The 23,953-nt window shown below is 45.6% G+C and overlaps 1 protein-coding gene across 1 annotated transcript in view; it reads left to right on the top strand.

Moving 5' to 3' along the window:
* LOC306919084 (carnosine synthase 1-like) overlaps window positions 1–23,953 on the top strand; it is a 103,589-nt gene that overhangs the window by 13,265 nt on the left and 66,371 nt on the right. The window contains exons 5-14 of the mRNA XM_079531919.1: window positions 2,006–2,140; window positions 2,335–2,545; window positions 3,930–4,015; window positions 4,234–4,465; window positions 5,108–5,403; window positions 13,666–13,958; window positions 17,941–18,094; window positions 19,962–20,029; window positions 20,069–20,097; window positions 23,846–23,953. The exon at window positions 23,846–23,953 is cut by the window's right edge and continues 59 nt beyond it. Coding sequence (XP_079388045.1) covers window positions 2,006–2,140; window positions 2,335–2,545; window positions 3,930–4,015; window positions 4,234–4,465; window positions 5,108–5,403; window positions 13,666–13,958; window positions 17,941–18,094; window positions 19,962–20,029; window positions 20,069–20,097; window positions 23,846–23,953 — 1,612 coding nt within the window. The remainder of the gene's footprint in view (window positions 1–2,005; window positions 2,141–2,334; window positions 2,546–3,929; window positions 4,016–4,233; window positions 4,466–5,107; window positions 5,404–13,665; window positions 13,959–17,940; window positions 18,095–19,961; window positions 20,030–20,068; window positions 20,098–23,845) is intronic.

Genomic DNA, 23,953 nt, shown 5'->3' with positions numbered 1-23,953 from the left:
TTACAACAGGTTCAGTCATCCTTCCTTCTTACAACAGGTTCGGTCATCCCTCCTTCTTACAACAGGTTCAGTCATCCCTCCTTCTTACAACAGGTTCAGTCATCCCTCCTTCTTACAACACAGGTTCAGTCATCCCTCCTTCTTACAACACAGGTTCAGTCATCCCTCCTTCTTACAACAGGTTCGGTCATCCCTCCTTCTTACAACAGGTTCGGTCATCCCTCCTTCTTACAACAGGTTCAGTCATCCCTCCTTCTTACAACAGGTTCAGTCATCCCTCCTTCTTACAACAGGTTCAGTCATCCCTCCTTCTTACAACAGGTTCAGTCATCCCTCCTTCTTACAACAGGTTCAGTCATCCCTCCTTCTTACAACAGGTTCAATCATCCCTCCTTCTTACAACAGGTTCAATCCCTCCTTCTTACAACAGGTTCAGTCATCCCTCCTTCTTACAACAGGTTCAGTCATCCCTCCTTCTTACAACAGGTTCAGTCATCCTTCCTTCTTACAACAGGTTCAATCATCCCTCCTTCTTACAACACAGGTTCAGTCATCCCTCCTTCTTACAACAGGTTCAATCCCTCCTTCTTACAACAGGTTCAGTCATCCCTCCTTCTTACAACAGGTTCAGTCATCCCTCCTTCTTACAACACAGGTTCAGTCATCCCTCCTTCTTACAACAGGTTCAATCCCTCCTTCTTACAACAGGTTCAGTCATCCCTCCTTCTTACAACAGGTTCAGTCATCCCTCCTTCTTACAACAGGTTCAGTCATCCCTCCTTCTTACAACACAGGTTCAGTCATCCCTCCTTCTTACAACACAGGTTCAGTCATCCCTCCTTCTTACAACAGGTTCAGTCATCCTTCCTTCTTACAACAGGTTCAGTCATCCTTCCTTCTTACAACAGGTTCAGTCATCCTTCCTTCTTACAACAGGTTCAGTCATCCCTCCTTCTTACAACAGGTTCAGTCATCCCTCCTTCTTACAACAGGTTCAGTCATCCCTCCTTCTTACAACAGGTTCAGTCATCCCTCCTTCTTACAACAGGTTCAGTCATCCCTCCTTCTTACAACAGGTTCAGTCATCCCTCCTTCTTACAACAGGTTCAGTCATCCCTCCTTCTTACAACACAGGTTCAGTCATCCCTCCTTCTTACAACAGGTTCAGTCATCCTTCCTTCTTACAACAGGTTCAGTCATCCTTCCTTCTTACAACAGGTTCAGTCATCCTTCCTTCTTACAACAGGTTCGGTCATCCCTCCTTCTTACAACAGGTTCAGTCATCCCTCCTTCTTACAACACAGGTTCAGTCATCCCTCCTTCTTACAACAGGTTCAGTCATCCCTCCTTCTTACAACAGGTTCAGTCATCCCTCCTTCTTACAACAGGTTCAGTCATCCCTCCTTCTTACAACAGGTTCAGTCATCCCTCCTTCTTACAACAGGTTCAGTCATCCCTCCTTCTTACAACAGGTTCAGTCATCCCTCCTTCTTACAACACAGGTTCAGTCATCCCTCCTTCTTACAACAGGTTCAGTCATCCCTCCTTCTTACAACAGGTTCAGTCATCCCTCCTTCTTACAACAGGTTCAGTCATCCCTCCTTCTTACAACAGGTTCAGTCATCCCTCCTTACAACAGGTTCAGTCATCCCTCCTTCTTACAACAGGTTCAGTCATCCCTCCTTCTTACAACAGGTTCAGTCATCCCTCCTTCTTACAACAGGTTCAGTCATCCCTCCTTCTTACAACACAGGTTCAGTCTTCTTGTAAGCATCGATTTAACCTCAGTTAATCTGGAGTGTAGTTTTAAATGTCCCCTTGGTTAATCTGGAGTGTAGTTTTAAATGTCCCCTCGGTTAATCTGGAGTGTAGTTTTAAATGTCCCCTCGGTTAATCTGGAGTGTAGTTTTAAATGTCCCCTCGGTTAATCTGGAGTGTAGTTTTAAATGACTATCATAACCTGTCGTTAAATAACCACTAGTTTATCCCACAACCCTGTGGACAGGCGGAGCCTCTGGGGCCCTCCTCTGGCCACACGGAGGTGGTACACCTGGTCGCCGCGGGAACGGAGCAGCTGGACCTCATCAGGACCAAGATGGACCACTTCCTGGAGTCAGAACCCGTGAAGAAGACAGACCGGGTCTGTCTGTCTGTCTGCCTGCCTGCCTGCCTGCCTGCCTGCCTGCCTGCCTGCCTGCCTGCCTGTCTGTCTGTCTGTCTGCCTGCCTGCCTGCCTAAAATAGCAGATCCCCAAGCTTGTAGATCTGCTATTTTTCAACAGCTAAAGTATAACATAATTATTATTCATTGATTGATTGTTTTTATTTGGTGCAGGTGGTCGTCAGGCTGAGCGGAGGCCGGTTCGCGGACCCCGGCCACCAGGGGGTGGTACTGCACTACGTGGAGAGGAGCAGCAGTGAAGAGCTGTGGAGCCGCATGCTGCAGAACATCCCGCGGCTACTTCCTGGAGAGGCCGTCCTGCTAGAGGCCTTCTGTAGTCCTCTGAGGCCTTGGGCTAGAGTACAGACTACAGCCTGGGACCATGGTGAGGCCTGGGGCTAGAGTACAGACTACAGCCTGGGACCATGGTGAGGCCTGTGGCTAGAGTACAGACTACAGCCTGGGACCATGGTGAGACCTGGGGCTAGAGTACAGACTACAGCCTGGGACCATGGTGAGGCCTGGGGCTAGAGTACAGACTACAGCCTGGGACCATGGTGAGGCCTGTGGCTAGAGTACAGACTACAGCCTGGGACCATGGTGAGGCCTGTGGCTAGAGTACAGACTACAGCCTGGGACCATGGTGAGGCCTGGGGCTAGGGTACAGACTACAGCCTGGGACCATGGTGAGGCCTGGGGCTAGAGTACAGACTACAGCCTGGGACCATGGTGAGGCCTGTGGCTAGAGTACAGACTACAGCCTGGGACCATGGTGAGGCCTGTGGCTAGAGTACAGACTACAGCCTGGGACCATGGTGAGACCTGGGGCTAGAGTACAGACTACAGCCTGGGACCATGGTGAGGCCTTCTGTAGTCCTCTGAGGCCTGGGGCTAGAGTACAGACTACAGCCTGGGACCATGGTGAGGCCTGGGGCTAGAGTACAGACTACAGCCTGGGACCATGGTGAGGCCTGGGGCTAGGGTACAGACTACAGCCAGGGACCATGGTGAGGCCTGGGGCTAGGGTACAGACTACAGCCTGGGACCATGGTGAGGCCTGGGGCTAGGGTACAGACTACAGCCTGGGACCATGGTGAGGCCTGGGTCTAGGGTACAGACTACAGCCTGGGACCATGGTGAGGCCTGGGGCTAGAGTACAGACTACAGCCTGGGACCATGGTGAGGCCTGGGGCTAGGGTACAGACTACAGCCTGGGACCATGGTGAGGCCTGGGGCTAGGGTACAGACTACAGCCTGGGACCATGGTGAGGCCTGGGGCTAGGGTACAGACTACAGCCTGGGACCATGGTGAGGCCTGGGGCTAGAGTACAGACTACAGCCTGGGACCATGGTGAGCCCGAACCACACCAAAGGGTCGGGCTGGGAAGAGAACCACACCAAAGGGTCGGGCTGGGACATGACATTTTTTCAGGTCAACCACACCAATGCAACTCAAACAGGTTATCAGGTCAACCACACCAATGCAACTCAAACAGGTTATCAGGTCAACCACACCAATGCAACTCAAACAGGTTATCAGGTCAACCACACCAATGCAACTCAAACAGGTTATCAGGTCAACCACACCAATGCAACTCAAACAGGTTATCAGGTCAACCACACCAATGCAACTCAAACAGGTTTTCAGGTGTTTACCTTAAAAACGTTTTGTCCCAACCCGGCCGTTTGGTGTGGTTTGGGCTTAGAGTAATACATTATAATGATCTAATCAGTGAATTAACACATGAATACATGTTTGATTTGATCAGACGTGAAGCCTGAGGTTCCAGACGTGACGTTCAGGGTGTGTGCCGTCGTGACCCGAAACCCCCAGGACGTCCCCCTGCTCTACAAGGTACCTGTCTGTCTGTCTGTCTGTCTGTCTGTCTGTCTGTCTGTCTGTCTCTCTAGTTGGTGTGCAGGGTGGGAGGGTGCGACAGGCCCCTGTCTATCTCACAGCCTGTCTGTCTCTCTGCCTGTCTGTCGCTCTAGTTGGTGTGCAGGGTGGGAGGGTGCAACAGGCCCCTGTCTATCTCACAGCCTGTCTGTCTCTCTGCCTGTCTGTCTCTCTAGTTGGTGTGCAGGGTGGGAGGGTGCGACAGGCCCCTGTCTCACAGCCAGTCGGTTTGCCAGTCGCTGGAGAGCTGTCTGTCTGCTCTGGGTCTCACTGACCCCGCGCTGCCTGTCTGTCTGCGCCGGCTGGCCTGTCGCACTGCTCTGGACTGTCTGCGTGTCGTCATGGAGGCGGAGTCAACCATGAGCGCAGAGAGACGGGGAGGAGCCGCAGCGCAGAGCGACATGATGGGTGTGTGTTACTGCGTGTGTGTGTGTGTGTGTGTGTGTGCACGTGCGTGTGCGCGCGTGTGTGTGTGCGTGCGTGCGTGCGTGTGTGTCGGCATTTAAAACTTGTAGCACTGGACTTGACCGAAAAGATGTATTACTTGTCCCGGACAAGCCTTAACTCAACCCCCGCCAGTGGGGGGTGCTGATAGTTCAGTCTCTCTATCAGGAGTTAACCTGGCCTTCATATTATTATATTTTAATGTAACCTCACCTCTCCTCTCCTCTCCTCTCCTCTCCTCTCCTCTCCTCTCCTCTCCTCTCCTCTCCTCTCCTCTCCTCTCCCCTGACTACAATGACTACAAAACAATGACTACAACATGACGTAACGATATCATCCTGATGACTACAAAACAATGACTACAACATGACGTAACGATATCATCCTGATGACTACAAAACAGAAAACAATGACTACAACATGACGTAACGATATCATCCTGAGGACTACAAAACAATGACTACAACATGACGTAACGATATCATCCTGAGGACTACAAAACAATGACTACAACATGACGTAACGATATGATCCGCTCACGACCGGATCATATAACCTAAATCAAATGGTGCCAATTTTAATGTAATATGGTATATTTTGTGTCAGGAGTGGACCTGGTCTTCACAGAGGTCAACTCGGTGGTCGGTGCGGTGGTGTTGGGCCTCCACCCGTCGCTGTGCCTGCACCGCTCCGTCCAGCCAGCGGATGGCGCTGTGGGGGCGGAGCCAGAGGGGGAGGAGCGTTGGGACAGCGAGACGGAGGCTCAGCGGGGAACGGTGCTGCTGGCGCCGCTGGTTCGATCCCAGCGCTACCTGATGGAGGACAGGACGGTGCTGGTGGTGGGGGCGGGGTCACACTCCAAGAGGTTCATCTGGGAGGCGGCCAGACGCTACAAGATCAAGGTACGGATCACGTGATTGGACGGTGCTGGTGGTGGGGGCGGGGTCACACTCCAAGAGGTTCATCTGGTACCAGTGTTGTTTTCGTCGACTAAAACTAAGACGAAAAATGTTCGTCGACTTCCTGTTTATCACTGACGAAAACTACATGAAAACTAAACTATGATACTATGACCAAATATACAGACAATTTTGTCAACCAATAAAAACTAGACTAAAATGTTAGGAAGGGACTAGTGGACAAGAGATCTACTAGGAAGGGACTAGTGGACAAGAGATCCAGTATAAGTCTTTTTACACTTGGTTGCATTCTGAAAATAGCAGATCTATTTGATCTATTATCGGCTATTCTCAGCAAGTGTAAAAACAGTCATTAGGACGGCATCAAGGCCCGTCAAAACACATTTCGTTCGACTAAATCACCCGTATATTTAGTCGACTAAAACTAGACTAACACTAAAACACTAAAATGTGACCAAAACTAAAATGAAGTTTCAGTCCAAAGACTACGACTAAAACTAAAATAGAAATATGCTGCCAAAAACAACACGGCAAGGTACGAATCACGTGATTGGCACCGAATGAGTTATTGACCCATAGAGTGCCATTCTCCTGCAGTAAATTACCTAAATGTAGCTTTAGTCCAAATGTAGCTTTAGTCTAAATGTAGCTTTAGTCTAAATGTAGCTTTAGTCTGGGCCGTCCGCCATGCACGTAAATGAGTTAAATTACCTAAATTGATGTTTTATACATGTTTTGATCCGATCGAGTCGATTTGCTATAGAGTCACGTTGGCATTCTTCCAGCTGTGAAATGTCCCTTTAAAATATCATCCCTCTCTCTCTCTCTCTCTCTCTCTCTCTCTCTCTCTCTCTCTCTCTCTCTCTCTCTCTCAATTTTCAATTTCAAAAGGCTTTATTGGCATGATAAATATGTTCTATATTGCCAAAGCATACATATAACAAAACAAAAGTCAACATTGCGCACACAGAGACAACAACTCTCTGCTCACAGAGACAACAACTCTCTGCTCACAGAGACAACAACTCTCTGCTCACACAGAGACAACAACTCTCTGCTCACAGAGACAACAACTCTCTGCTCACACAGAGACAACAACTCTCTGCTCACACAGAGACAACAACTCTCTGCTCACACAGAGACAACAACTCTCTGCTCAGAGACAACAACTCTCTGCTCACACAGAGACAACAACTCTCTGCTCAGAGACAACAACTCTCTGCTCACAGAGACAACAACTCTCTGCTCACACAGACAACAACTCTCTGCTCACACAGACAACAACTCTCTGCTCACACAGAGACAACAACTCTCTGCTCACACAGAGACAACAACTCTCTGCTCAGAGACAACAACTCTCTGCTCAGAGACAACAACTCTCTGCTCACAGAGACAACAACTCTCTGCTCACACAGACAACAACTCTCTGCTCACACAGAGACAACAACTCTCTGCTCACAGAGACAACAACTCTCTGCTCACACAGAGACAACAACTCTCTGCTCACACAGAGACAACAACTCTCTGCTCACACAGAGACAACAACTCTCTGCTCACAGAGACAACAACTCTCTGCTCACACAGAGACAACAACTCTCTGTTCACACAGAGACAACAACTCTCTGCTCACACAGAGACAACAACTCTCTGCTCACACAGACAACAACTCTCTGCTCACACAGAGACAACAACTCTCTGCTCACACAGAGACAACAACTCTCTGCTCACACAGAGACAACAACTCTCTGCTCACACAGAGACAACAACTCTCTGCTCACAGAGACAACAACTCTCTGCTCACAGAGACAACAACTCTCTGCTCACAGAGACAACAACTCTCTGCTCACAGAGAGACAACAACTCTCTGTTCACACAGAGACAACAACTCTCTGCTCACACAGAGACAACAACTCTCTGCTCACACAGAGACAACAACTCTCTGCTCACACAGAGACAACAACAAACATCCCAACAATAATGAACAACAAGCAATACAGTAACAATGGAAATAAATTAACAAACAGAAACATAACAGCAACTTAATGACCCTGTTCACAATTTACAATTTAGGCATTTAGCAGACGCTCTTAATCCAGAGCGACTTACATTAGGCAAGAACAAAAGTATGGGAATACATCACATATATAAAATGCATTTATCAAGAAACATGCGTAAGCTAAGAACGTAACTAGAACATATCTATATAATGGCGCTATACATATTAACTATACATATATACTATACTATGCTATACATATGTTCTATGATGTGCTATGACTACATACAATGCAATTATTGTGCTGTCTACATGACATGCTATAAGTCTGTTTCAAATGCTATCTAAGTCTAAAAAGTGCTATCTAAGGGGGTAGGATAAGTGCTATGGGTCTGAAAAGGTGGGTCTTCAGACTACGGCGGAAGGTTGGGAGTGATGCTGCAGTTCTGATTGCAACGGGGAGTGCATTCCACAGTTTTGGGGCCAGAAGGGAGAAGAGTTTGGGACGTGTGGAGCGTTGTCCCGGCGTTTTTAGTGAGGGTACTTCCAGCTTTCCTGCGTTGGCTGATCTGAGTGCGCGGGAGGGTTTGTAGGGTTCAATCATGGTTGCAAGATATGGGGGAGCCATACCTTTGGTTGCTTTGAATGCCAGCATCAGAGTTTTGTATTCTGTGCGGGCAGCGACTGGGAGCCAGTGCAGGGAGCGGAGCAGGGGGGAGACATGTGAGAATTGTGGCTGGTTGAAGACCAGACGAGCTGCGGCATTTTGGATCAGTTGGAGAGGCTTAAGTGCACATGCCGGTAGGCCAGTAAGGAGCTAATTACAATAGTCAAGTTTTGACAAGACTGTTGTCTGGATTAGGAGCTGGGCTGATTCCTGGGTGAGGAACGGTCAAATTCGTCGTATGTTATAGAGTGTGAACCTACAGGATCGAGTGACAGCTGTGATGTGAGTTTTAAACGAGAGCTGACTGTCCAGGACAACACCAAGGTTCCTGGCTGTTGGGACAGACGTTACCAGGGAGTTGTCTACGGAAATAGTTAGCTCCCGCATAGGGCAGGACTTAGCTGGGAAGAAGAGAAGCTCAGTCTTGTCTGGGTTCAGCTTGAGGTGGTTGGAGGACATCCACTGTGAGATGTCAGCCAGGCATGCAGTGATGCGCTCTTCCACCTGAGTGGCAGAGGGGTGGAAGGATAGAAACAGTTGTGTGTCATCGGCATAGCAGTGATAGGATATATTGTGTGCAGAGATGATAGTGCCAAGGGATTTGGTGTACAGTGAGAAAAGGAGGGGACCAAGTACAGATCCCTGTGGGACCCCAGTTTGGAGGGTTCGGGGGGATGATAGCAGACCTTTCCAGGAAACCTGGTAGGTCCGGTCGGTGAGATAGGAAGAGAACCACTTTAGTGCTGTCCCGCCGATGCCTAGATCCGCTAGGGTGTCTAGGAGCAGCTGGTGGTTCACTGTGTCAAATGCCGCCGATAGGTCTAGGAGAATCAGGACAGCAGAGTGGGAAGCAGCCTGGGCAGCATGTAGTGCTTCTGTGACTGCCAGCAGGGCAGTTTCTGTGGAGTGTGCCTTCCTGAATCCTGAATGGTTGGGATCCAGCAGGTTGTTCTGTGAGAGATTGTTTGTAACCTTTATTTCAGGGGAATCCAATTGAGACCAGGGTCTCTTTTTCAATGGCGCCCTGTATACAAATAAGAACATTTACATTTTACATACATGACATGGACACACAGTACAACAAATATAATACATAAGCACATATACACAGAAACAAAACCTTGTAACCAAATGTTACAGAAAGCAGGTGCATATGCCTTCCTCTAGTGTGAGGTCAGTTAAGAGTCTCTTAAAAGTAGTAAACAAAACAAAAACATTCAACTTCAATTTGTTTTGACAACCATTCCATAAATGTGGAGCATACACCCTGAAGGCAGTATCTCCCAATTTAGTAGTAGTTTTTGGTACCTTCAATAAAAGCATATCTTGTGATCTAGTACCATAAGCTGATGTATTGAGATCTAGCAGTTTTGTTAAATACAGAGGTAATTTACCAATTAAAGCTTTATACGTGAACAGGGTAGCATGTTGTTTCCTTCTAAGAGCCAGAGAAGAACATTCTACTGAGGTATATAATGCACAGTGATGTGTTCTGAAACCTGCTCCTGTAATAAAGCGGAGTGCACTGTGATAAATTGCGTCCAAGGGTTTTAGAATGCTGTCAGTGGCATGCATATACAGGATATCTCCATAATCAAAAATTGGCATAATTGTTGCTTGGATTATCCTCTTTCTATTCTCTTTAGAGAAGCATAATCTATTTCGATAGAGGAAGCCAATTTTAGGTTTGATTTTCTTTGTTAGATTTTCTATATGTGTTTTAAAAGAGATGGAGAGAGAGCTGGTTGGAGACAACACGTTCAATGCTTTTAGACAGAAATGAAAGGAGTGATACCGGTCTGTAGTTCTTGACATCTTAGGGGTCAAGGGTTGGTTTCTTGAGGAGTGGAGTTACTCTGGCTGACTTGAGGGCAGATGGGAAGCAGCCTGAGTTTACTGAGGTGTTGATGATGGAGGTGATGAAGGGGAGCAGATCTGGTGCGATGGTCTGGAAGATTGGAGACGGGACAGGGTCGAGAGGACAGGTGGTAGGTCTAGTGGATGTCACTAGTTGTAAGACCTCGTCTGGGGAAAGAGGAGAGAAGGAGGACATGCATGGTACATTGGGATTAGTGTTGGTTGAGTCAGATGCCACTTTATGGGGGAGGAGGAGAAAGGAGCTGCTGATATTGTCAACCTTCTTCTCAAAGTAGTTGACAAAAACATCAGCAGTGAGGGATGCAGGTTGAGTGGGGGGAAGGGGGCTTAAGGAGGGAGGAGAAAGTGGAGAAGAGTTTCCTTGGGTTAGAAGTACAGGATTGGATTTTGGTGTGGTAGAAAGAGGTTTTAGCAGTGGTTAGTGAGAGGGAGAAGGCAGAGAGGAGTGAGTGAAAGTGGGAAAGGTCATCAGGTAGCTTTGTCTTGTGCCACCTTCTTTCGGCTGCCCTTAGAGGTGTTCGTTCAGATCTGAGAGTTTCAGATAACCAGGGAGCCGGTGGACATGAGCGAGCTGGCCTGGATGAGAGCGGGCAGTGTTGGTCGAATGCAGATGAGATAGAGGAGAGGAAGGATGAGGTTGCAGTGTTAGGTGAGAGAGAGAGGAAGGACTCCAGGGAGGGTAGAGAAGAGAGAATAGAGGATGAGAGGGAGGAGGGGTTTAGGGACTTGAGATTGCATCGGGTGGTGGTGTTCGGAGGGTTAGTAGGTTTGGGCAGGAGGGTGGAGAGAGAGAGGGAGAAGGTTATGAAGTGGTGGTCAGACCTGATTAAGGGGGTAACAGAGAGTGTAGAGGGAGAGCAGGCTCTGGAGAACACAAGGTCCAAAACATTACCAGCCTTGTGAGTGGGAGGGGAGGGAGATAGGGAGAGGTCAAATGAGGCCAGAAGGGATGTAACGGGAAGATACTTCTCTGCTGTAGGTAGGTTGAAATCACCCAGTAGGATCAGGGGGGTGCCATTCTCCGGGAATGAGCTGATCAGAGAATCTAGTTCTTCCAGGAAGTTCCCAAGGGTTCCTGGGGGGCGATAGAGCACAATGAGGGTTAGGGGGACTGGTTGTGATATTGAGATAGCATGAAATTCACATGTGGACAGAGAAAGGTGAGAGAGATTTAAGACACGGAAATTCCATTTGGGGGACATTAGTAGTCCTGTACCACCCCCTGCACCTGTTGGGCGAGGGGTGTGGGTAAACTTGTGAGAAACAGAGAGGGCGGCCGGGGTTTCAGTCAGAGCAAGGAAATGCAGAGACTTGAGGGAGGCGTGGCCTGAAATGAATTCAGGCATTTTCTTCTTGGTAGCTGCGTGGCAGTTCCAGAGGCCTCCCTCCACCACCATGTGGTGACTGGGTGAACGAGCTGGATAGATGAGATTTGAGGGATTTCTGAGACGGGAGAAGTGGTGACTAGGACGGCATGAGGAGGCCAGTATGGGGATGGTGGGAAAACACATTGTACACAGATAAAAATAGGTAATATATACAGTGGTAGTAATAATAATAAAAATAGTCGCAATAGTGATAATAATAATAATAATAATAATAATAATAATAGTAATAACAACTAGAAAGGTCGCAATTTAAAAAAAATGTAAAGTGTGGTTGCCGCAGTGGCTTACATATGCCCCTCCCACTAATATTGCCAGCCAATTACAATGTCACCTCAACCTTGTGATCATGCGCAAGTAATTCGGAGGGTATTTATCCCCCCAAAATCATGTTTTTGCGACAAACGGTTACATTTTTAACATTTGCGGTGCCCACTATGGATGAAAATGGAATTGCTTTCGGCTCTGGGTTGAGTAACCCACCCGTGACAAGTGATTCAAATTTGGGATGGATTGGACATTCCGTTCGTGATTTGTGGCGAACGGAATGTAAAGTAGGCCCCTCCCACTAACTTCAGAAGCCGATTACGGCCGAACGATACGCACTATCAAAATTCTGCCATTGGTGTTTTCATCGGAAAGGTCCAGAGATCATGTGTGCTGATTTTTGTGAGATTTGGACAAAATTTGTAGGAGGAGGAGCAAAAAGTGTGTTTTGGAGAAAATTCTAAATGGCGGAAAATCTATCATGACGCAAATGGGCGTGGCCTATAGATGCGTCATGACCCAAGGAAGCCAGGAAAAAAATATTTTTGATTTTACGACCTACGGTTCAAGAGTTATAAGCCAAAACGTAAAGTGGGCTGTTATAGCGCCACCATGAGGCCGACCGATAACATTATACGTTGATTAATTTTAGTAATTATTATGAACCTACCCTCCAAGTTTTGTAACTATAGCCCTTACAGTCTCTGAGGAAAAAATACTTGAATGTGATTTTTCGCATTTTCCCATTCATGTCAATGGGGAAATTTAAATCACTAATAAATTCATATAAATTAAACTATACAACATTTCTCTTAACAAAATACAAGCTATCGATTCCCGATGAAGCCGGTCAATTTGAGATATGGCTCAAGTGTGTACAGTCAAAACTGTGGGAGGAGTAGTAGTCTGAAGTTTAGGGTTACTCTAGAAATAATAAAGTGTTACGATTACAATAGTCTGGTTGCCCTGTTAGGGCAACCACACTAATAATAGGTAGTGAAAAAAGGATGATACAAAACCCTGGGAGGTGGCCTCCTTCGCTGGATGTGTCTGGATGTCCTGGTCTTTTAGCTTGGGCACTAGGCTATAATAGTTAGCCTGTGTGAGTTTGTTCGATAAGGATCGAGATTTAACCAGCCGTGAGCCAGAGTCTAGTGTGGGGGAACAGGGTAGACAGATGGGAGGAAAGGAAAGGAACTCAGAAAGCTCAGAGAAGTTTTGAAGAGAAAGACAGACAGAAAGAGTGAGTGACCGAGAAAGTGAACGATAAACAGATGTAGATGTTTTTAAAAGCAAGACAGACAGAAAGTGAACGATAAACAGATGTAGATGATATTAAAAAGAAAGACAGTGAGTTAAAGACAACCAGAAGGAGTGAATGAGTGAAATATTAAGAAGAAAGACAGTACAGAAAATGTTCGGACAGATATACCTCTCTCTCTCTCCCCCCCCCCACCCCACCCTCTCTCTCTCTCCCCCCCCTCTCTCTCTCTCTCCCCTCTCTCTCTCTCTCTCTCTCTCTCTCTCCCTCCCCCCACTCTCTCTCCCCCCACCCCCACCCTCTCTATCTCTCTCTCTCCCCCCCCCTCTCTCTATCTCTCTCTCTCTCTCTCTCTCTCTCCCCCCTCTATCTCTCTCTCCTCTCTCTCTCTCCCCCCTCTCTCTCTCTCCCCCCTCTCTCTATCTCTCTATCTCTCTCTCTCTCTCTCTCTCTTCTCTCTCTCTCTCTCTCTCTCTCTCTCCCCCCTCTCTCTCTATCTCTCTCTCTCTCTCTCTCTCTCTCTCCTCTCTCTCTCTCTCTCTCTCCTCTCTTCTCTCTCTCTCTCTCTCTCTCTCTCTCTCTCTCTCTCTCTCTCTCTCTCTCTCTCTCTCTCTCTCTCTCAATGTATTTACAAATAAATATTGGATATAAATAGGAATTAAATAAAGGTGTAAACAGAGTTTCTGTCAGATATTAGTTATACATCCATATAGGAGACTTTAGCTTTATACTTTTGATAAACAGTGTACACACAATGGTTTGTTTTCTCTCTCTCTGCATGGTGAAACAGCTCCTCCTGGTGGACGGGGACCCCAACCACTTTGCGTCCAGGATGGTGGACGGTTTCCTGGCTCTGCCCGACCTCCCGGACCACCGGCGCGATGCGCAGCACTGCACGCGCATCCTGGACTGGCTGCGCGCGTCTGCGCTGCGCCCGCACGGCTGCGTCTGCTTCTGGGACGACTGCGTGGTGCTGGCCTCGCTGGTCTGCGATAGGCTGGGCCTGAGGGGCCCGCCCCCCGCCGCCGTCTGCGTCGCCAAGGAGAAGAGCTGCACGCACCTGCACCTGCTGCACCTAACGAGGTAAACCTTAACGAGGTACCTTAACGAGGTAAACACACCTGCTGCACCTTAACGAGGTAAACACACCTGCTGCACTTAACGAGGTAAACACACCTGCTGCACCTTAACGAGGTAAACACACCTGCTGCACCTTAACGAGGTAAACCTTAACGAGGTAAACCTTAACGAGGTAAACACACCTGCTGCACCTTAACGAGGTAAACACACCTGCTGCACTTAACGAGGTAAACACACCTGCTGCACTTAACGAGGTAAACACACCTGCTGCACCTTAACGAGGTAAACACACCTGCTGCACCTTAACGAGGTAAACACACCTGCTGCACCTTAACGAGGTAAACACACCTGCTGCACTTAACGAGGTAAACACACCTGCTGCACCTTAACGAGGTAAACACACCTGCTGCACCTTAACGAGGTAAACACACCTGCTGCACCTTAACGAGGTAAACACACCTGCTGCACCTTAACGAGGTAAACACACCTGCTGCACTTAACGAGGTAAACACACCTGCTGCACCTTAACGAGGTAAACACACCTGCTGCACCTTAACGAGGTAAACACACCTGCTGCACCTTAACGAGGTAAACACACCTGCTGCACCTTAACGAGGTAAACACACCTGCTGACAAACGCACACAGGTAGGGAGGGGGAGGGGCCGATAAATGATATAATCCTTTATCGTCCATTATTTTCACCTGCACCTCTGATGAACAGGTAGAAAAGGCACGGGGTCGCTAAACGATATGTGACCCACCTTGACAAACACTAAGTCACACGTCATGTGAAATCAGGGAATCATAGCTTCAAATTGACATATTGGTTGTTCAGTTTGACCAGTTCTGGAGATATGGCTTATAGAGTAATGTGTTGCAGAGAAACAGCGAGTTGAGAAAACAGGCTTGAAAAGGTTCACTTCTGTGGTCTCTAACATTACACCTAGCTACATGTTTAAGCATTTATTTCATATTTACATGTCTTCTGTGGTCTCTAACATTACACCTAGCTACATGTTTAAGCATTTATTTCACATTTACATGTCTTCTGTGGACTCTAACATTACACCTAGCTACATGTTTAAGCATTTATTTCATATTTACATGTCTTCTGTGGTCTCTAACATTACACCTAGCTACATGTTTAAGCATTTATTTCATATTTACATGTCTTCTGCGGACTCTAACATTACACCTAGCTACATGTTTAAGCATTTATTTCATATTTACATGTCTTCTGTGGACTCTAACATTACACCTAGCTACATGTTTAAGAATTTATTTCATATACATGTCTTCTGTGGACTCTAACATTACACCTAGCTACATGTTTAAGCACCTAGATACATGTTTAAGCATTTTTTTCATATTTACATGTCTTCTGCAGACTCTAACATTACACCTAGCTACATGTTTAAGCATTTACTTCATATTTACATGTCCTCTGTGGTCTCTAACATTACACCTAGCTACATGTTTAAGCTTTTATTTCATATTTACATGTCTTCTGTGGACTCTAACATTACACCTAGGTACATGTTTAAGCATTTATTTCATATTTACATGTCTTCTGTGGACTCTAACATTACACCTAGGTACATGTTTAAGCATTTTCTTCATATTTACATGTCTTCTGTGGTCTCTAACATTACACCTAGCTACATGTTTAAGGATTTATTTCATATTTACATGTCTTCTGTGGTCTCTAACATTACACCTAGCTACATGTTTAAGCATTTATTTCATATTTACATGTCTTCTGTGGACTCTAACATTACACCTAGCTACATGTTTAAGCATTTATTTCATATTTACATGTCTTCTGTGGACTCTAACATTACACCTAGCTACATGTTTAAGCATTTATTTCATATTTACATGTCTTCTGTGGACTCTAACATTACACCTAGCTACATGTTTAAGCATTTATTTCATATTTACATGTCTTCTGTGGACTCTAACATTACACCTAGCTACATGTTTAAGCATTTATTTCATATTTACATGTCTTCTGTGGACTCTAACATTACACCTAGCTACATGTTTAAGCATTTATTTCATATTTACATGTCTTCTGTGGACTCTAACATTACACCTAGCTACATGTTTAAGCATTTATTTCATATTTACATGTCTTCCGTGGACTCTAACATTACACCTAGCTACATGTTTAAGCATTTATTTAATATTTACATGTCTTCCGTGGACTCTAACATTACACCTAGCTACATGTTTAAGCATTTATTTCATATTTACATGTCTTCTGTGGACTCTAACATTACACCTAGCTACATGTTTAAGCATTTATTTCATATTTACATGTCTTCTGTGGACTCTAACATTACACCTAGCTACATGTTTAAGCATTTATTTCATATTTACATGCCTTCTGTGGACTCTAACATTACACCTAGCTACATGTTTAAGCATTTATTTCATATTTACATGTCTTCTGTGGACTCTAACATTACACCTAGCTACATGTTTAAGCATTTATTTCATATTTACATGTCTTCTGTGGACTCTAACATTACACCTAGCTACATGTTTAAGCATTTATTTCATATTTACATGTCTTCTGTGGACTCTAACATTACACCTAGCTACATGTTTAAGCATTTATTTCATATTTACATGTCTTCTGTGGACTCTAACATTACACCTAGCTACATGTTTAAGCATTTATTTCATATTTACATGTATTCTGTGGTCTCTAACATTACACCTAGCTACATGTTTAAGCATTTATTTCATATATACATGTCTTCTGTGGACTCTAACATTACACCTAGCTACATGTTTAAGCATTTATTTCATATTTACATGTCTTCTGTGGACTCTAACATTACACCTAGCTACATGTTTAAGCATTTATTTCATATTTACATGTCTTCTGTGGACTCTAACATTACACCTAGCTACATGTTTAAGCATTTATTTCATATTTACATGTCTTCTGTGGACTCTAACATTACACCTAGCTACATGTTTAAGCATTTATTTCATATTTACATGTCTTCTGTGGACTCTAACATTACACCTAGCTACATGTTTAAGCATTTATTTCATATTTACATGTCTTCTGTGGTCTCTAACATTACACCTAGCTACATGTTTAAGCATTTATTATATATATATATGTCTTCTGTGGACTCTAACATTACACCTAGCTACATGTTTAAGCATTTATTTCATATTTACATGTCTTCTGTGGTCTCTAACATTACACCTAGCTACATGTTTAAGCATTTATTATATATATATATGTCTTCTGTGGACTCTAACATTACACCTAGCTACATGTTTAAGCATTTATTATATATATATATGTCTTCTGTGGACTCTAACATTACACCTAGCTACATGTTTAAGCATTTATTATATATATATATGTCTTCTGTGGACTCTAACATTACACCTAGCTACATGTTTAAGCATTTATTTCATATTTACATGTCTTCTGTGGACTCTAACATTACACCTAGCTACATGTTTAAGCATTTATTTCATATTTACATGTCTTCTGTGGACTCTAACATTACACCTAGCTACATGTTTAAGCATTTATTTCATATTTACATGTCTTCTGTGGACTCTAACATTACACCTAGCTACATGTTTAAGCATTTATTTCACATATACATGTCTTCTGTGGTCTCTAACATTACACCTAGCTACATGTTTAAGCATTTATTTCATATTTACATGTCTTCTGTGGACTCTAACATTACACCTAGCTACATGTTTAAGCATTTATTTCATATTTACATGTCTTCTGTGGACTCTAACATTACACCTAGCTACATGTTTAAGCATTTATTTCATATTTACATGTCTTCTGTGGACTACACCATGGCTGCAGCCCCTCAGTCACATCCAGTCCTGGAGGATGCAGTTACATTTGTAAATGCTAAATTATTTGTATGACACTATTAATGAATGGTGGAGTAAATATTTCACGATGCTCCAAAACCTTACCATCAGAGACACAGAGGAGACCCCGAGGACCCCCGAACATCTGCAGGGGCTTCTGAGGACCACCTGGAACCAGGAGGAGATTCCGGAACATCTGACCGGGACCAAGGGACATCACCGGCCGGTCAGCGTGCAGGAGCCCGGAGGTCAGGCGGATAGCCAGGTACGAACAACCCAGCCTTACCGGTCAGATAGCCAGGTACGAACGACCCAGCTTTACTCGTCAGATAGCCAGGTACGAACGACCCAGCCTTACTGGTCAGATAGCCAGGTACGAACGACCCAGCCTTACTGGTCAGATAGCCAGGTACGAACGACCCAGCTTTACTCGTCAGATAGCCAGGTACGAACGACCCAGCCTGACCGGTCAGATAGCCAGGTACGAACGACCCAGCCTTACCGGTCAGATAGCCAGGTACGAACGACCCAGCCTTACCGGTCAGATAGCCAGGTACGAACGACCCAGCCTTACCGGTCAGATAGCCAGGTACGAACGACCCAGCTTTACTCGTCAGATAGCCAGGTACGAACGACCCAGCCTTACTGGTCAGATAGCCAGGTACGAACGACCCAGCCTTACCGGTCAGATAGCCAGGTAGGAAGGGATGGAGCTCCATAAACGATACCCGAAAAAATTCAGATAACTAGCTTATTGAGTACCCGTATCAATAAGCTTTGGGCTTATCCAGTACCCGGTATCAATAAGCTTTGGGCTTATCCAGTACCCGGTATCGATAAGCTTTGGGCTTATCCAGTACCCGGTATCAATAAGCTTTGGGCTTATCCAGTACCCGGTATCAATAAGCTTTGGTCTTATCCAGTACCCGGTATCAATAAGCTTTGGGCTTATCCAGTACCCGGTATCAATAAGCTGTGGGCTTATCCAGTACCCGGTATCAATAAGCTGTGGGCTTATCCAGTACCCGGTATCAATAAGCTTTGGGCTTATCGAGTACCCGGTATCAATAAGCTTTGGTCTTATCCAGTACCCGGTATCAATACGCTTTGGGCTTATCGAGTACCCGGTATCAATAAGCTTTGGTCTTATCCAGTACCCGGTATCAATAAGCTTTGGGCTTATCCAGTACCCGGTATCAATAAGCTTTGGGCTTATCCAGTACCCGGTATCAATAAGCTTTGGTCTTATCCAGTACCCGGTATCAATAAGCTTTGGGCTTATCGAGTACCCGGTATCAATAAGCTTTGGTCTTATCCAGTACCCGGTATCAATACGCTTTGGGCTTATCGAGTACCCGGTATCAATAAGCTTTGGTCTTATCCAGTACCCGGTATCAATAAGCTTTGGGCTTATCCAGTACCCGGTATCAATAAGCTGTGGGCTTATCCAGTACCCGGTATCAATAAGCTTTGGGCTTATCCAGTACCCGGTATCAATAAGCTTTGGGCTTATCCAGTACCCGGTATCAATAAGCTTTGGGCTTATCAAGCCTGTTATGGAGCATAGCGGTCCATGATGTCATGTTTAAACAATCAAGACAAGAGGAGATCAATAAATAAATGTAATCATCCACGCTGGAACAAACATGTGGGTCTAAAAGTGTATTGATACCTGCCAACCAGCTGAAACACAATGACACTTCTAAAGTGATGGTACACATATTTACTAATTAACAGTTTCTTGTTTCTTTAATATTATTGTATTGGTAAAAAGGTCAATAGCCTTCTCTCTGTTTGAAAAGTTCTGTATTTGAGGCTCTAGTAAAAGATTCTCGTTCTGTTCAGAATGTATCATCTCCGTCTTTCCACAACATAATAGAAAACATAAGCATCTAACTTTAACAACGTTAAAGTTCTAACATGACCCAGGGCTGACCTTTGACCTGTCATGTGACCCAGGACTAACCTGAGACTACACAGACGGGTCGAGACGCAACAAAACGCTTCCAGCGTTGTTGATGACGACCTGCTTGTGACCTCAGGTTGACCTCAGACTGACCTCATTGTGACCCTGTGGGTGTGACCTCAGACTGACCTCAGACTGACGCTGTGACCCTGTGTTGGTGACGCAGGCTGACCAGAGGACCATGAGGAGAGGAGTGGAGATGGAAGGACACACACTGGCCCCTCCCCCTCCTCCAATCACCTGCTGCTCCTCACTGGCCCCTCCCCCTCCTCCTCCAAGCTCCTCCTTGTCTCCAGGGCCAGGTTTGGATTATTTGTATCGTTTAGTTTCATCTAGTAGCGTTGTGACCCTGTGACCCCCATGTGACCCTGTGACCCCCATGTGCCCCCCATGTGACCCTGTGACCCATGTGACCACGTGGCCCCCATGTGACCCCCATGTGACCCCCGTGTGACCCCTGTGTGACCCCCATGTGACCACGTGGCCCCCATGTGACCCCCATGTGACCCCCGTGTGACCCCCATGTGACCCCCATGTGACCCCCATGTGACCCTGTGACCCCCATGTGACCCCTATGTGACCCTGTGACCCCCATGTGACCCCCGTGTGACCCCAATGTGACCCTGTGACCCCCATGTGACCCCCATGTGACCACGTGGCCCCATGTGACCCCGTGACCCCCGTGTGACCCCCATGTGACCCTGGACATGTTGATACACCAAGGTTTATGTTGAGAAATGTTGAGTATGGGTCCCCAGCATGTAGAAACTGATGTTATAAATGTTGAGTAGGGGTCCCCAGCATGTAGAAACTGATGTTATAAATGTTGAGTAGGGGTCCCCAGCATGTAGAAACTGATGTTATAAATGTTGAGTAGGGGTCCCCAGCATGTAGAAACTGATGTTATAAATGTTGAGTATGGGTCCCCAGCATGTAGAAACTGATGTTATAAATGTTGAGTAGGGGTCCCCAGCATGTAGAAACTGATGTTATAAATGTTGAGTAGGGGTCCCCAGCATGTAGAAACTGATGTTATAAATGTTGAGTAGGGGTCCCCAGCATGTAGAAACTGATGTTATAAATGTTGAGTATGGGTCCCCAGCATGTAGAAACTGATGTTATAAATGTTGAGTAGGGGTCCCCAGCATGTAGAAACTGATGTTATAAATGTTGAGTAGGGGTCCCCAGCATGTAGAAACTGATGTTATAGATGTTGAGTAGGGGTCCCCAGCATGTAGAAACTGATGTTATAGATGTTGAGTATGGGTCTCCAGCATGTAGAAACTGATGTTATAGATGTTGAGTATGGGTCCCCAGCATGTAGAAACTGATGTTATAAATGTTGAGTAGGGGTCCCCAGCATGTAGAAACTGATGTTATAAATGTTGAGTAGGGGTCCCCAGCATGTAGAAACTGATGTTATAAATGTTGAGTAGGGGTCCCCATCATGTAGAAATTGATGTTATAAATGTTAAGTATGGGTCCCCAGCATGTAGAAACTGATGATATAAATGTTGAGTAGGGGTCCCCAGCATGTAGAAACTGATGTTATAGATGTTGAGTAGCCCAGCATGTAGAAACTGATGTTATAGATGTTGAGTATGGGTCTCCAGCATGTAGAAACTGATGTTATAGATGTTGAGTATGGGTCCCCAGCATGTAGAAACTGATGTTATAAACGTTGAGTAGGGGTCCCCAGCATGTAGAAACTGATGTTATAAATGTTGAGTATGGGTCCCCAGCATGTAGAAACTGATGTTATAAATGTTGAGTATGGGTCCCCAGCATGTAGAAACTGATGTTATAAATGTTGAGTAGGGGTCCCCAGCATGTAGAAACTGATGTTATAAATGTTGAGTAGGGGTCCCCAGCATGTAGAAACTGATGTTATAAATGTTGAGTAGGGGTCCCCAGCATGTAGAAACTGATGTTATAAATGTTGAGTATGGGTCCCCAGCATGTAGAAACTGATGTTATAAATGTTGAGTAGGGGTCCCCAGCATGTAGAAACTGATGTTATAAATGTTGAGTAGGGGTCCCCAGCATGTAGAAACTGATGTTATAAATGTTGAGTAGGGGTCCCCAGCATGTAGAAACTGATGTTATAAATGTTGAGTATGGGTCCCCAGCATGTAGGAACTGATGTTAGACCTACCTATGTTAGATACTCAACATTTATAACATCAGTTTGCTGGAGATAATTCACCGACAGGGAGTTTAACCACCGACGTGAAGCGGTGGTTAATCACCCTGAAGGTGAATTATCTCCCTACAACGACCACCTAGCCAGACATTATCCCTTACATAAAGGAGGTGAATATTATCTCCCTACAACGACCAACTAGCCAGACATTATCCCTTACATAAAGGAGGTGAATTATTTCCCTACAACGACCACCTAGCCAGACATTATCCCTTACATAAAGGAGGTGAATTATCTCCCTACAACGACCAACTAGCCAGACATTATCCCTTACATAAAGGAGGTGAATTATCTCCCTACAACGACCACCTAGCCAGACATTATCCCTTACATAAAGGAGGTGAATTATCTCCCTACAACGACCACCTAGCCAGACATTATCCCTTACATAAAGGAGGTGAATTATCTCCCTACAACGACCACCTAGCCAGACATTATACCTTACATAAAGGAGGTGAATTATCTCCCTACAACGACCACCTAGCCAGACATTATCCCTTACATAAAGGAGGTGAATTATCTCCCTACAACGACCACCTAGCCAGACATTATCCCTTACATAAAGGAGGTGAATTATCTCCCTACAACGACCAACTAGCCAGACATTATCCCTTACATAAAGGAGGTGAATTATCTCCCTACAACGACCACCTAGCCAGACATTATCCCTTACATAAAGGAGGTGAATTATCTCCCTACAACGACCACCTAGCCAGACATTATCACTTACATAAAGGAGGTGAATTATCTCCCTACAATGACCACCTTGCCAGACATTATCCCTTACATAAAGGAGGTGAATTATCTCCCCACAACGACCACCTAGCCAGACATTATCCCTTACATAAAGAAGGTGAATTATCTCCCTACAATGGCCACCTAGCCAGTCATTATCCCTTACATAAAGGAGGTGAATTATCTCCCTACAACGACCACCTAGCCAGACATTATCACTTACATAAAGGAGGTGAATTATCTCCCTACAACGACCACCTAGCCAGACATTATCCCTTACATAAAGGAGGTGAATTATCTCCCTACAACGACCACCTAGCCAGACATTATCACTTACATAAAGGAGGTGAATTATCTCCCTACAACGGCCAACTAGCCAGACATTATCACTTACATAAAGGAGGTGAATTATCTCCCTACAACGACCACCTTGCCAGACATTATCCCTTACATAAAGGAGGTGAATTATCTCCCTACAACGGCCAACTAGCCAGACATTATCCCTTACATAAAGGAGGTGAATTATCTCCCTACAACGACCACCTAGCCAGACATTATCCCTTACATAAAGGAGGTGAATTATCTCCCTACAACGACCACCTAGCCAGACATTATCCCTTACATAAAGGAGGTGAATTATCTCCCTACAACGACCACCTAGCCAGACACATGGCACACGACTAAACGAGATATTTCCTAACTTATACAGACGGTAATGAAAGTATTCCATAAGTGTCACGCAGGTCGGCGTCTGGCCAGCTGCAGCACTGTCGGAAAACAAGGAAGTGAGTTGGTCTGTTATAGAGCAGAGCGGTCTGTTATAGAGCGGTCTGTTATAGAGCGGTCTGTTATAGAGCGGTCTGTTATAGAGCAGACTGCAGAGCGGTCTGTTATAGAGCGGTCTGTTATAGAGCGGTCTGTTATAGAGCAGAGCGGTCTGTTATAGAGCGGTCTGTTATAGAGCGGTCTGTTATAGAGCAGACTGCAGAGCGGTCTGTTATAGAGCGGAGCGGTCTGTTATCAAGAAATAACACACCGCTGACTTCAGCGATTGACCAATCAGAATCAAGCATTCAACCAAGCCGTGTGATAATTGGTTGTATTTCCTCCAGGCTCTGTCCGTGCGTCCGTCCCGCTGCTGTCTCCGTCCCCAGCGTCCTACGCTGTCCCCTGTGTCCACGTGGAGACGCCCGCGGACCTCCTGAAGGCAGGGGGCGCTG

Source organism: Electrona antarctica, assembly GCF_951216825.1.
Source record: "Electrona antarctica genome assembly, contig: scaffold_292, whole genome shotgun sequence".
Lineage (NCBI taxonomy): Eukaryota > Metazoa > Chordata > Actinopteri > Myctophiformes > Myctophidae > Electrona > Electrona antarctica.
The sequence above is the reverse complement of the archived record's forward strand: the minus strand, read 5'-3'. Positions and strand labels throughout refer to the sequence as shown.